Source organism: Melopsittacus undulatus, chromosome 11 (assembly GCF_012275295.1).
Source record: "Melopsittacus undulatus isolate bMelUnd1 chromosome 11, bMelUnd1.mat.Z, whole genome shotgun sequence".
NCBI classification, from domain to species: domain Eukaryota; kingdom Metazoa; phylum Chordata; class Aves; order Psittaciformes; family Psittaculidae; genus Melopsittacus; species Melopsittacus undulatus.
In genome coordinates, this window is record NC_047537.1 from 934,716 (window position 1) to 949,663 (window position 14,948).

The window sequence follows — 14,948 nt, forward strand, 5'->3', positions numbered from 1 at the left end:
GACAGCAGCAGACTGTGCCTTGGGGTCATCTGAGACTTCATGGGGCGGTGGGGATAGGACTCAGTATCTCACAGGAATGGAACCACAAGGCTGGATGCCACCAGAGCTGCCGTCTCACACATCCATCCATCACCCCGTCCTCACCTCAGTCGTGCACTGATTCAGTGCAGCAAACAAAGGGACAAGCAGCAAACATTATAGAGTATCAGCCTGGATGGGGTCTGGTTTTCCTCCTGCCATTGGATCTGTCTTTTCCAGTTCCCTTCCTATTTGTCTCCTGCACCTCCCTGTGTTTCCAGCAGCTGTGCTAATTCCTCTCTCTGATGGAAGAGGTTGGCTCTTACCATTCCTCACACATGCTGCTGGTTTCTGACCTCTTCTCACTTGCTCTCCCCGAAGCATTAGTGGATGAATTGAAGTCTGTCGGTGTCTGCTCCTCAACCCACAGCTGAGCAGGAAGGTGAGGACCTGCGAAGCGTGAAAGATGTTTTCTTTCAAACAAACTTGCCATGTTTCCAGATGCACACATGCAGCTTGTCTTTCATTCCTGTCCCCTCTGTCCTTTGCATTCCCAGTGCTGAGACAGCAGATGAAAATCCATGGGTAGTAGCCTTGTCCGACTCTAAACCAGACTGCCTGTTTCATTTCAGGGCATGGGTGGACACTGAGGCAGCTTTTCCAGTGTCACCTTTCTGGCTTGGCTAACCCATGACTTTTCCATGCCATCCTCATGACCAGTGTGCTCTGCACATCCATAGAGGCTCCCCTGCAGGTGAAGGTGAGGAGGGGACATGCCAGCATGAGCTGAGCTGACAGAGCAGGGAGATGCTGTGGGCTGGAAGCCAGTCCCCAGGAGCAGCTCCGGTACTGGGGTGCCTGGACAAGGAGCAGAGCTGAGCCCGCATCCCTGCCAGGGATGCTGCAGCACTTGGTAATGGAACAGGAGGAAGTGTGTTGATTTAGATCTACTGTTTGGAGCACAGCACCACTTGATCGTGGCCCAGAGCCACTTTGGACTACATGCTGTGTAAGTGTGTAATAAATGGGGGTATTTTCCAAGAGTATTTCCACTTTGTAAGAGAAGGAAAAGGACACTAAGTGCCCACAGGCAGGCTGGAGGTACGGCTTTGGTCAGGTCTCTCCACCTCTGTTGCACCTCCTGCTAGAGCAGGCCAGTTTTCTAGGAAACACCAGGTTTTGCTTTCTTTTGGGTTGATGCCAGTAAAACCAGTGGAGAAATTCACCCCCAGTATCTGTAGCTGGGATTGAGGCAATTCCTAAGAAGAGATAAGAGGAAAAACTATCACACTGGCAGCCACGGTGGTACCCTGGCTGCATCCATCACCTGTTCTGTCTGTGTGCAATGGGCTGTCTAGGAGGATCACACAGGAATGATTTCCTCTGAGGATAGGTTGCCTGCTCCTTGACTATCAGATGCATCGAACCTGTCACTGTGCAGTGAGTGCTGTCACACACCCTGTGACAGTGATGCTCGTGCCTGGCATCTCTCCCCCTTCTGATAAATGAATCAATAGTTTGGCCCTTGAAGGACCTACCATCAAAGTGTCAGCTGAGCCAGCAGCCCCAGGAGGGGACAAGATGATCTTCAGGTCCTTTCCAACCCTAACTGTTCTAAGATCCATTTGGATCTTGTACAGGAGTGATGAAAAGGGGGAGGAGACAGGAGGGTTTTACAAGTGAGTATCCCTAGTGGGTCTATGAAGGATCTCCTTGGGGTTCATGTTGGAGTTGTTGTTCAGTGTAAACCAATTGCAATGCTCAATTTGGGTATTTACCACTGGGTAGCACAGTCCTTCGCCCACAGAGTGGAGGGGGTTTTGTGGAGGATCATAGTATCACAGACTGGTTTGGGTTGGGAGAGACCTTAAAGCTCATCCAGTTCCAACCCAGCAGGGAGGAGCAGAGCAGGACCCACAGTAAGTGCTTGGCTCTGTGAGGGGCTTGCAGAAAGGTGGCAGGAGGGAGACCTTCACCCTGCTCTCTTTAAACCTGGACCCTAGTAGAGGGCAGTGAGAACTAGGCTGTGTGAAGTAAGGGCCACCATCTGGCCACCATCCCTTCATTTCCCTGCTGGGAAAACAGTGAGTGGGGTTGTGTGAGGTCCTCTCTGTAGTGCATCACCCAAAACCCATCCTGGGGGAAGCAGGGTCAGGCAGAAGCTCACTGGCTGCCAGCGGCACATCAGCATCCTCAGTTGAGACCTAAAGAGGGAACCATGTGCCCATCTCCCCAGTGCACAGCAGCACCCAGCTGCCCATGTCACAGCTCTGCAGATGCCTCCAGTTGTCAGCACAGAGGAAGGGGGTCCCGAACATTACCTGCCATCCCTTGATGTCCCCACCATCCCCTGCCTCTGTGATGCTCATGCACTGAAGGCAGCCCTGCATCCCAGCAGCAGGCTGCTCTGGAGAGCAGAGCTCTGGCCTAATTCATGTCTTGTCAATCAAGAAGAGGAACCAGAAGTGTTTTGACCTCCTCTCCTGCACCACACAGCAGAGCTTCATTGACAGCATCTCGCCTGTGATTCCTGGAGGAGTCAGGATGCATCTTCCGGAAAGGCTCTTGGCTCTGCTTTAACTATGCCAAGCAATGCAGAGGGCACTGTGCCTTCAGCTGAGTTATTTCACAGTCTGATTATCCTCCCCTGAGGGAAAAACCAGGTCCTGTTTCTACTCCAAACCATGGACTCCTGCTTCGACTTCCTTTAATGAGATGAAAGATACTTCATGTACAGAAACCTTCATGGGCAGCCTCCTCCAGCCCATCCCTTTTGCTGGTGGAAGAGCTGGACCCTCTTTAGCTGCTCTCCACAGTAGGTTCTCCAGCCCTTGAACCCTTTCCAAGCTGGTGGAAGTGTTTTCCAAGGCCTGGATAAGACACTGTGGGAATGCAAAGATCCAGGTTGGTTCCCAGGTTCTGTGTCGCACTGGGTGGGTTTTTCCCTTTTATTTCTCTGTGTTTCTGTGATTTTACATCCTGGAAATGGAGCTCTGTGGGTTTCTTTCCCAGAGGAAGGACTATACAGGGCTTCAAACTCTGGAGCCCATGTTCAATAACAAAGGTCTTGATATTAATGATAAAGGTTTCCAAAGGGGAATAAATGAGATCCAATTGCACAGCTGATGCTTTTGCCATTTACCCAGGTGAAAGCCATGACTATTGCCATGAGGCCAATGGAGCCAGCTGTGTATAAAAGCAAAGTGGGGAGAAAAGCAATTCCCCTTTGGGGATGTGCTGTTTCAGAGCCTTATCTTGTACCAGTGTGGAAATCAAAGGAGGGGCTCTTCTGCTCTGAGGTCTAGGACACCCAAACTGGGTCCATGGTCACAGCACCTTAAGGTGAAGCTCATCTCATCTTGAAAATCTCTGTGTGAAAGAAGCTCTCATTGCTGCTCTCCTGCACCTCTCGAAGCTCAGGGGTGGACTCGGCAGTGTTAGCGATTGGGCTTGATGATCTTAAAGGTCTTTTCTCACATCAATGATTCTATTTCAAGCCCTGTGAGCTCTGGACGTGCCTGGGCCCTTGCATGAAGCATCCTGACCTACATCGACCACGTTTCACAGGGTTAATGGGAACCTGCTCGGGAGGGTTTTGAAGGCACTTTCAGCAGTGCACCCAGCAAGGAAATACAGCCACATGTAAGTCACTTGTCCTCCTCCTTCCCTTGGTTTGAGGGAATGTTTTGTCCCTCTCTGCTCCCTGCCAGGGCTGGGTGATGCTTGTGGTAACAATAAAAAGCTAACTAAACCACCTAAGGCATCAGGGGAGTGTATGTTCAAACCCTGTCATACAATGGATGCCTTTGGCCTCATCACGCTGCTCCTGATAAAGTCAAGGGGAGCTTAATGCTTTTTAAAGGTCCTCAGCTTTTATGGGCTATAAAGCATTGACCTTAAAGGGAGGTGCTGAGGGAAGTATATTAAAGAGAGCTCTATATGGGGTGGTCAGAGATGCAGTTTTCCCATGGCTGCTCTTAGAACTGCCTCTGTCTGAGCTCTCATTGAACTGATGTGTTGATGCCCTCCCTAGAGAAGAGCTGCCTGAAGCTGCAGGATGCTGCTGAACTCCCTCTCAGGAGGTCCGGAACAACCTCCCCTTGGACGTTTGCTGATGGCAGCATCCAGAAGTCTTTATCCAGTTTGTTCTCAGCTGTTTGTCCCCACTGAGCCTCAGGCACAGAGCTGCAGATTTCCTGCTTTCTGCTGAATGCTGCAATCTGTAATGCTGGGACTTGGGAAAGGCAAAGACCCCATCTTCACGCTGGGAATAACTGGTACCAGAGGACTCCAGAAGAAACCCTTTGCAATGAGCAATCAAGGGGGGAAATCCTCTTGTGGGGCCCCTGCTAATGGTGGGCCTGTGGCAAGTGATTTCTATTAAATCATTCAATAATATTAAGAGAAGATCTGCATCACATTTCTCACCTATGGAAAAGAGGGATGATGCATTCACCTGCATTGCCACATCCTGAGACTTCACACTGTTTGTGAGGTTCTGGGGAAACCCTGGTTTGGGAAATACTGGAGTGTGTGGAAGAGGGTAATGGGGGGTAAAGGATCCCCATGGACTTGGGGGGTGTCACAGCCACAGGGGGGGTGCGCTCTGCCTGCAGCCCCCCTGCAGCAGCCGGACCTTTTACAGGGTGCTGGGAGTGGGTGCAAGGGAGGGTCCCGCAGAGCGAGGGGGGTCTCACCTTTAATTAAATGACTTAATTAAGGACTGTCACTGCCTTTAGTTCATTGAGGGCTGACGTTGGGTGCTGCTCGGAGCCCTCCGAGGGTGGCTCTGCGAGGGCAGCTTTGCTCGGGGAGTTGATGCTTTAGAAGGGATGGGGACGGGGTCCTTCTGCACCCCTCTACCCCTGAGAGCAGGGGATGCTCCGCAGGTCCATGAGGCCGGGGTGGGAGGGGGTCCCCGCAGCATCCCCCGCTGCCGGGGCCGGTTTTCCCCCTCTCCCTTTGCCGTGGTTAGTTAAATTTCCCCCGCCTCAGTTGATGTCACATCCTGTTCCCCAGCCAGCCCCTGCTCGCAGCCAGCCCTACCAATTCCTTTATTATTTTAAATCCCTGTGCTCTCCCCATCACCCCCTTTTCCAGGCAAACTTTTGGCGATAGCCGCGATTATCGCCTCGTGCTCCGCTGCCTTTCTCCTCGCGAATGGTTTTCAAGCAGGGGAGCCATTGAGAAACAAACAACTCATCATTCCAGCCGGGAGCCAGCGCCGAGAGCAGCGGACCGGGATCCCAATAAATATGCAAAGTGCAGGCTCTGCTGAGCCGATTCCTTGCGCTGCTTCCTGGGGGTGCTGAGAGCGCCTGGAGAACCGGCCGGGCTCTGGGTTCCATTGCGTTTCGTTGCCTTTTCCCCCCGTGTTTTTCCCGGTGGGAAGCAAGCCCCGCTGCCTGCGGGAGGCGGCTCGGGCTCGCCGGCGCTGATCTGCATGCGAGCTGCCTAGGACGGGGTGCGAGCCATGCAACCGGCAAGCAAGCTCCTGACCCTCTGCCTCCTCATCCTCATGGGCACCGAACTCACCCAAGTAGGTCTCTCTCTTGCTTTTCCTTCCCTTCCCCCTTCCCTCCCTATTCTCCCCAACGCCATTTTCTATTAAACCTCGACAGCACAAAAGAAACTGGGGTGAAGACCACCCCCCCCATCACCTCCCCGCACCCCACTTTGCTCAGCCCCGGGCTGGATGGGGGCAGCGGGATGGGGGCTCAGGACACTGGACCCCGAGCCGCAAGGAGGAGGAAGGGGCCGCCCCGGGGGGTGTTGGGGCATCTTGGGGTGGGGGCGTCCCCATCTGCTGCCCCACTTGCAGGGAAAGTTACAGCCCCCCCCTCCCGCAACTGGGCTCGGCAGAGTTCGGGGCTGCCTGTCCCGGGCTCCCGCAGGGACCAGCCCTGACTCCACGGTGATGGCCCCTCCTGCCCCCTCGTCCACCCCAGCTCCTCATGTGGGGGTCGCTCTGCTGGGTTTAGGTGACATTTAAACGTCCCTTGGTGTTCCATTGGTGACAGGCTGGTGGGAGAAAGGAGCATCTTATTCATCTCCCTCTCCCCCCTCCGCCTTTTCTCATTACTGGATTTTGATGCTTGTCTTTGCTGTCCCAGCCCCTGCATTGAGTGAGGCTGAGGAGGGGGAAAGGTGTGACACGAAAGCCATCGCTTGCAAGTAGAAATAAAACTCTATTTGACTTCTTTAAGATCACAGGGGGAGGCAGGCAGGGAGGTTGTCTTTGGTGGCTTTTTTTCCCCCCAGTCACTGAGGCAAGGAAGAAAAGTAATTGCAAGAGGATGCTCTAGATTGTGGGGTTAATTGTGATGCTGCCTGGAAGCAAGAAAGAAAGAAAAAGAAGCTATAAATAGGAGGGGAATGGAGGCTTCTTAGTGTAGAAGCAATTAGCAGCTGGGCTCTCATCCTGGATGCTTTATGTAGATTATTTTTCCCTTTCTCCTGCTGACAATGCTCTCCTGTCACTGCCCTAGTGCTGAAGTTTCAGCAGATGAAGCCTTTTGCCTTTGCATCCTCAGAGTATTTCTGCCGCCCCCAGGAAGAAACGGCTGAAAGTAAAGAGCTGCTTTAATTGCATGGAGAGAAGGGATGGGAAGGTTGTCATCTGATGGGGGGAGAGCAAAGAAAGGCAAGAGCTGTGTGGATGAGGTGGGGTGGGAAGGATCCAGAGCCGCAAGTGAGCGCGCAGGAGAAGCCCATTGTGTGCGGGAGGATGCGCGGGGCATGCGCATGCGCCGCGATGGACAAAGCACCCGGCGGCCACCAGCATGGACCAGAAACCCCAAACCAGGGCTCCCAGTATGGGTCTTGGCAGCAGTGTGGCCGAGCAGCATGTGGGGCTGGCCCTTGTCCCCCGGCCCCACCAGCCTCCCCTCTGCCCAGCCCTGGGGTGCACAGAAGGCCATAGGGACCAGGGGGTTGGTACCCACTCCCCAGGGGCTGCACATCCCTCATCAGCTGTGATGCTCCCATCGCTCTGCATTGGGTTTTCCAAGGACACAGTTATCACCTCCTGTGCCAAGGATGCTGTGGTGCTTGGCTGCTGCTTCCTTTGCTATGTTTTGTGGATGCAGCGCTCCAACTTTCCGACCAACTTTAAATGGGGGTGGGTTTGAGCACTGTGCGTGGTGACCCCCAGCCCATCCCAGCAATGGGAAGCCCTTGCTAAAGCCCTGCCTCTCCCGAGCTGCCTTTACGAGGGCTGCTGACTGGTTTGCAGTGTCCAATGGAGCTTTGCTGCCTGCAGGTACCCGGTCCTGCCAGGCCCCATGCTGGCCATGCAGAGCTCTCCTTGCCTGCTGACTTGCTCGGCACTGCAGAGCCCCTTCGGAGTTTGAGCATCTCGTTCCTGTAAGCAGAGCTGCCAGATGCAATCCCCAAATCCGCCTTTCAGCCCAGGCACCGCCCAGCTCAGTGTCTCCACGTTTAATTCACGCTGGATTCACATCTCTGTCACGTGTGGAGTCTCTCCCATCCCCTACAGAGATCCTGTGCCAGGGGAGTGAGGTTCAGGGGACAGAGCCTGCTGGTTTAGGCAGCTTTCCCTGCTGATGCAGAACCTATTGCTACCCCTCCCGGCAGTGACACTGCCAGGCCAGCACATGAGGCAGAGATGGGGAGAGGGATGGCTGTTAAATGGGGCTGGAGGGGGGAGTATGTGGCTCTCCTTCCAGCTGGCTGCTGGGAAAGCTCTTCTCATGGAGGGAAGGGAGGTGTCTCCAAGGTATTGGGGCTGCAGCATCCTCTCATGGTCCCCTGGGCAGGAGGAAGATGCTTGTGCCCAGCTGGGAGCACATGGGGGATGTGCAGATTGCACCCCCGGGGCTGGGGGGGCTTTGAGATCTGGATGTAGTTTTGGCTGTGTGAAACAAGGGGAGAGCTGCCCCAAAGCCCCTTCCCACCCCATTCCATGCCCTTGCAGAAGCCCCTGCCTGCCCCTTGATCCCATGCCAAAAGTCTCCTAACTTGTTCTGCACCTTGCCTTGGCTCCCCACAGGTCATAACCCAGATGAGGTACTGAGGCTGGGTTGAGGGGCTGGTTTTGGGGTGCAGCACCCTTGCCCTGGCTCTGCATGCAGTGCTGGGCAGCGTGGGGCTTTCTGTCCTTGTTGTCTTCTCAGTGAGAATCAGGGCAGGTCCCGTGGTGGCTGTGGAGGAGCAGAGCCAACTGATGCTCTCTAAGGATGCTCTTGTCACATGCAAAGGGACAGAGCTGCCAGAGAGTTTGGGCTGCTGTAGTAAAGGCAGAGTTTGGGCAGAGGGGTCCAGGATGCTATTGCTCGTCTGTCTGTCCTTCCTGTCCTTCTGTCATGGCCTGTGCTCACTGCTGAGGTGAAAACCTCTTTGTGCTCCTCAAAGTTCCACGGCACTGACATCCCCTTCCCCGGTGATGGCTGCAGCCATGCAGGAAGCAGCCCCTTCCTGCAGCAGGAGCCAGTGCACGTGTAGGGCTTCTGCAAGGAGGAAACCAAGCCAATTCTGCCATTGATTTTCCTGAAAGCTCATTAGGTTCCTTTGGGGCTGTTTTCATGGGGAGGATGAGAGCTGCCAGGGACAAGCTGCCCTTCCCAGAGCTGCTCGTGTCCTGCTGTGCTGGTGCCCATCCACCCATGGGCACAGCCCAGTGCCCGGTTTGGTGTTCAGGCTCTTCCCTCCCCTCTCAGGGATGCACATGGGAAGAAGTAGGATTAAGCTGGAGATGTGCAGCCGGTAACAGGAGGCAGCTGCCTCATCTCATAAACCAATTTGTGTCTTATTTCACTAACTTCAGCTTTAACCAATAAAAAAGAAAGGTAATTTCCAGCCCTGGGTTGTATTTATTGCTCCAGTTATCTGTCCTTGTAATCAGTATTAGCATCACTACGTAAAGTAATACAAAACTAATTACTATCTGAGTGAGTTAGATGAAGGCTGTGGACTGCGTTGAGAGTGGAAGGAGCTCATTCTTGAGTTACGAGTGTTGTGCATTGGCTTTGCTCTGTTGTGATGAAGCTGGGAACAAAAGGGAACAAGGCAGGGACAGGGATACCCAGAGAGCATCACCCTGGGGTTTGTTGCCTGTGTTACCTTGGCCACACTCTTTGGGAGATGTGCATGGGCAGGGGGATACCTGAGAGGTTGAGTCAGTCCCCCAGGAGGGGAAATGCACTTGGGGAAACTGAGGCACAGTCTGAGCATCAGCAAACCCCAGCAGGAAGAGCACCTAAAAATGCCGGTCCTGCATCCTTTGTGAGCTGTCACTATTGCTTGTGACTGCCCTCCCAGAGCTGAGCCAGGAGCCTTGATCCCAGCCTCCGCACTGGTTTGTCCTGGGGTTTGGCCCTGGGACGGGTTCTCCCTGTTCAGGACCCAGGCCTTGGCTCCCTGCTGGGAAGCAGCATTCAGACCCATGGAAATGCCAAAGGTGTCCTGGGAGGTAGTGGTGGGGCAGGAGCAGGGTCAGCCCTGTGCTGGGAGTGCTGCTGTGTTTCTCAAGCAGTGTTCAGAGCAGCAATGTACGTTTCAGTGTACAGGCACTTTGTGACTGGAGGTGGATGACTGACTCAGGGGAATGCACCCAAAACATCATCATCCCTAAGCAAAGCATCCAAGTGATGCGAAACCTGCACTGGCTGTAATGGGCTCTGCTCCAGCCCCCAGGCTCTGACACTGTTGGCTCTCGCTGTTAGAGCCCAGGTTTAATGTCAGGAGCAGCTCTAGTTAAACACAGGCTTAGCAAAGGGAAGAGCTGCAAAGAGGATTGTTGTGGCCAGCGTAACACAAAGAGCATGTTCTTTCTGCTGCAGTTTCTGCTCACCATGCAGATAGCTACAGGGAATCTTGCACAGGGTTTGCTGCAGAGGAGCAGTCCCAGTGTCTGTAGCTGGGTTTAACTTTCTGGAGCACTTTGGGATCCCAAAAGGTGCAGCAGTGGGCACAGGCAGTTTCACACCACATCCCACCGGGAGCTGGCAGTGATCTGCAGCATCGTGGTCACTGTTTCCAAAGCACTTTGGGGTCTTTAATTGCCATTTTCTTTCCTTCCTTCACTTTCCCTGCCTGTCCACCCACACCCTCCCCATGACAGGGGAAGGGTTTGCTCTGAGTTAGGACAGTGCTGAAGCAATGGGATTGCGCTCCAGGACTGAAGCTGTGTGGGTGATGACAGCACAGACACTGACAGGGAAAAAGGACTTTTGGAAGTCAAACCCAAACCAGGTTTTCCCCTGGTGTCATACACTGTGGCAGCTGTGACCTGCTGAGGGACAGAAGCCGCACGGCAAATTCAGCAGCAGAATGTGCCACACTCCAAAGGTGATGGGGTACAAAGTGTATGGTCCTTAGTGAGGATGAGGTTGCCCATGCTGCCTGCCAGGGTGGGTGCCTCTTGTGCTCACTGCCTTTCCCAGCCCTCCTGCTTCCCATAGGCTGGTGGGGAGGGAATTGGGGTCCTTCCACCCTGCAGCTCTCCTGCCTCATGCAGCCCATGCTCCTTTGTAGCAGGGACCCTGGCAGCACAGCATCATTTGAGACTCAGGAAGGATGTGAAGTCAGTGGAGGCAGAGAGTCCTCCAGAGGCTGGTTCCAAGCACCTCCATCAGCATCAGGAGGGAGCTTTGGAGACAAGTTGTTTGGTCCATGTATCTAAGGAGATCCCTGAGGTTACACAGCAGGGTCCTTCCGGACAGGACAGACCTTTCCTGCAGCCCCTCACAGGTCTCCAGTGCGGAGAGGAGGTGGAAAGAGCTGGAGTATGGGCTGTGTCCCACAGCACAGCAATCCTAGGGCAGGACTGTGTGTCCTGCTGTGTGATGGAGCTCTGTGCTCCCGGTGTAGGGGCTGCTGGCCCAGGGAAGGTGCCTCCGTTGGTTCCTCAGCTGCACGCATCCTCCTCACTGGAGATGGGTGCCCGCTGAGATGCCTCCAGCATGTACTGAGCAGCTTGGAGCAGCAGCAGGAGATGAGGCTGTTAAAATACGGGTGTGTGTGTGTGTGTGTTCTAAAGCATCTCCCTGCCTCCCACCGTGCAGTCAACAGGAACCCTCTCGCTGGGGTCCGTGGATCCCATCCCCACAAAGGCTTGGGAGCAGCAGGAACTTCAGCACCTCTTCTCTGAACCAGCCAGGAGAGGGAGACAGTGACCGGCGTGTCCTGCGCACACACACAGGAACCGGCCCTACCTGCAAGCCCTGACCCTTGCGGGGCTCCTTTAGGCAGGCGGCACCTTTGTCATCCTCACCTCCAGCACTGGAGTGTTCCACTGTAAGCAGCTATTGTGGAAGGGCTGGGTCTGTATCCATCACTGCTCCTCTTGCCCTGCTCACAGCACATGCACAGGGGCTCTGCCCATCCTTTGCTGGGGTTCACTCTGTTTGCAGCAGGGAACCTCCAGCTCCGGTATGGAGGGAGGCTGCAGGAAGCCTGTCTGCACAAGGAAAACTGGGTGACAGTTTCGGGGGGGTTAAAGCAACATCTTGTGCAAAACCCCAAAGTGATCAGGAGGAAGTGGGGCTCAACCCGTTCAGCAGAGCTTTGTGCAGACCTTACAATAACCCGGTGCTCTTTAAAGGTCAGGTCCTGCTGTGCTCTGAAAGGCTCATCAGTAGATGCCATCAGGTCAAAAAGAGTCACCTGAGTCTCCTCCCTCTTGATTTCAGGAGCCTTTCTCCTGATTTGCTAGAGCATGAGTAAAGGCAGTGCCAGGTCTGCACCCAGTTCATGTCCTTGCTGTATCTTGCTGGCTGTGTTTGTTTGTTCCCATGCTGGGCTTCCAAAACCAGGGAAGTCACTCGCATAGGGAAGAGGTTTCCATGTCTGCACATCACCTGCAGCAGGCTCTGAGATGACCAAGGTAATTTGCCTTTTCCTGCTTGATGCCCATGCCCTGGCAGGGACCTGTCGCTGCTGCTCCTCTCTCTGTGCCTTGCTGTGCCTGTCTGAAGGAGCTCTAATCATAACAGAGCATTTGAAGGGCATAAGAGTGAAATTACCTGCGTGCACTGGTAGGAAATAAGTCTTCTTTTAGTGCAGGTGGAACCCAGAGCAAGGCAGAGGAGTGCTTCATACCCCACTGAATACCATTTTAAATAGTAAAGTGTCTATAGGTCTAATTCCTTTGTATGTGTTTGGAATAGACAAATATGAGGGATAAACTTTACTTACAAACTGAGTTTCAGAATGAACATTAAGGTGATTTAAGTGCAGCACTTGAGTGTGGTGTGAAATCAGAGCAGCAATCAGGGTCTCGGGTGCCACAGTGCAAGCACCTGCGAGAGCAGAAGGGGCTGAATGGGAAGCTGAGATTATTCTCACAGATAGAAGCCACCTGAGGCTTTTCCCTGATGAACCTGGTCCTACAGCCACAGCCTGAAGCACCTCCTTGGTGCTGACCTCCTTGGGCATAACCTGGCAGTGGGTTTGCTATGGAAAGGACACTTGATTCCTGGGCTGGGTGAAGCTGGAAATAGTTTAGGAGCCCCAAGCAAGGCAGTGTCTGATTCAGGGGCAGGGGAGGTTTCTTGCTGATCTGACCTAGTGCCAGCACTCATATTCTACCTCATCTCTTTCTCTCCACCTGGTGGACTTGCTCACTGCACTTTCATTTCATGCTCTGCAGCATCTCCCCAGCACTCTATAGGAGCAGCCCCACTTGGCTCTTACTGGTTCCTGTTGCCTCCGCGCAGAGCAGCAGTGCTGGGCACTGGGATGGTCCCACACCAAGGGCTGGTCCCCAGCCAGGGACAAGGTCCTGCTCAGGTTGGACAAGGCAATTCAGCAGTGATGGCATTTCAAGGCACAGCTCCCTGCTTCCCTGCAGGGACCTGCTCCATACTCTGGCCTGGATGTTCTATGCAAGGAATGTGGATTGGGGATTGGGCATTCCCTGAGCTCCCAGCAGGACCCACGGCCCTGAGGAGCTGTGGCATCAGCAGAGCAGCTCTGGAAGTGGCAGGTTTGAGTCTGGGCTGGTCAGAGACCAGTGGAACATGAAGGCTCCCATGGGTCAGCCAGGCTGGGGCTGGTGCACAGGGTGTCCTGGAGCAGGGCTGTGGTGGCTGCTCCAGCACTGAGACTGGTGCTGTACCAGTGGAGCAAGGGGTGTTGCTTCCATCCTCTGGAGAGGGCCAGGGGATTGATTTAATCATTGGCTTTGCAAGGGGTGTTTAAAGGTTTGCTTAGGGAAGGTTGTGCAGGGAACTGCAGATCAGTTGTTCAGACTTTGGTTCTGAAGTTACCAGGACAGTTCTGCAAATGCCTTCAGGAAACCTGAGTTGTGTTGGCTCCAGTTCAGTGCAGACTATATCCCAGGCCTGTACAGATGGGCTGTACACTGTTTGCAGTGTAAGAGCCTGCAGTGGGGTTCTACACCAGCCACAGAATCCCAGGCAGGTTGTGTTGGGAGGGACTGTAAAGCTCATCAGGTTCCAACCCCCTGCCGTGGGCAGGGACACCTTCCGCTAGACCAGGTTGCTCCATGTCCCTCTTGTGTTGTGGACCCCAAAGCCAAGAGTTTTCTTCCACCTCTGGGGTGGGATGGCCTGGGAGTGTCTGACACTGCCCCAGCTCCCCTGCCTGTGCAGCCCTGGCTGCTGGGAAAGGCACAGAAGTGGACACGGTGATTTGGTTCAGCTCAAGTGTGTTGGACCCTGTGTGGTGGCAGAGCGCTGTTTGCAGACTGTGGTGAGGGGACAAGTGGGGATGTGGGGGATGCTCTGACGGCCGGGGGGGGACCGGCTGGGTCCCACACGTTACGGGTGTGTGTGCGGGACCGGTGTGGTCCCTGGGTGCGGTACAGCAGGGCTGGGTCCCACACGTTATGGGTTTGTGCGGGACCGGTGCGGTCCCTGGGTGCGGTACAGCAGGGCTGGGTCCCACACATTACGGGTGTGTGCGGTCCCTGGGTGCGGTACAGCAGTGCTGTTCCCTCGGCCCTCGCTGGCTCCATCTCCCCCTCGTCCCATGTAGAACACGCGTCTCCGGTACCGTCGCTGCTCCGCTCCCGGTGCCGCACCGCGCTCGGACGCCAGCAGGGGGCGCGCTAGGGCCGCACCGCAGCGGGGCCGCACCGCAGCGGAGGAGCCGCCTCCGCCCCGCCCGCGCCCTTCTCCCACTCCCAAATCTCCACCGCCTCCCGGGTCCCGTCCTCCCCAAGCCCAGCACACCCCAGTCCTTCCCCCAGCACACCCCAGTGTGTGTCCTTCCCCTCTCCCCAACCCCCCCTCCCCAAACCCTCCTCTCCCCTCCCCAAACCTTTCCGCCTCTCCCCAAATCTCTTCCTTTCCGTACAATTCCTTCCCCCTTCCCGGTTCTTTTCTCCCCTCTCCCCCCCCAAATCTCGCTCTTTCCCCCCAAAAAACCTCTTTCCCTCCCCCCATCTCCCCCCTTCCCTCCCCAAATTCCTTTCCCCCCCCCCCCCCCCCCCCCGCCCATCCGCAGCCGCTCCGCTCCCTGGGCGCTCCGCGGCGCTCACGCCCCCCCCGCCGCTCCTCCCTCTCTGCCGGTCCCCTCCCCTCCCCGTCCCTCCTCCTGCAGCCGCTGGCTCCGCTCCGGCTGGGGCGCGCCCGGTGGCACCGGCAGCGGCACCGGCAGAGGCTCCGGTAGCGGCACCGGCAGCGGCACCGGCAGCACCATCGGCAGCGCCGGGCAGCGCCGCGGTGGGGCGGCGGCGGACGATGGGCCGGCGGCGAGCGGCGGCGGTGGCCGGGCGGGTGGCGCAGCCCGTCCCCAGCGGCATGGAGCCCGGTGCAGAATGAAGGGTGCCTGGCGCCCCCCCCCGCAGACATGTCTGTGCCTTTACTCAAGATTGGAGTCGTCCTCAGCACCATGGCCATGATCACCAACTGGATGTCGCAGACGCTGCCCTCCCTCGTGGGGCTCAACACCACCAAACTCACGGCTGCCACGGGCGGCACCTTGGACCGCAGCACGGGAGTAAG

At 55.5% G+C, this 14,948-nt stretch overlaps 1 protein-coding gene across 3 annotated transcripts in view; it reads left to right on the forward strand.

Moving 5' to 3' along the window:
• Positions 1–5,040: 5,040 nt before the first annotated feature.
• OLFM1 (olfactomedin 1) overlaps positions 5,041–14,948 on the forward strand; it is a 29,718-nt gene continuing 19,810 nt past the window's right edge. For 2 of the 3 annotated variants that reach the window (XM_005141117.4, XM_013130648.3), the window contains exon 1: positions 5,041–5,557. In XM_005141117.4, the coding sequence (XP_005141174.1) occupies positions 5,492–5,557 (66 nt within the window). In that variant the 5' untranslated portion in view covers positions 5,041–5,491. Of the gene's footprint in view, positions 5,558–14,504; positions 14,944–14,948 lie in introns of those variants that run through there. The other variant, XM_034067463.1, reaches the window with a different exon arrangement.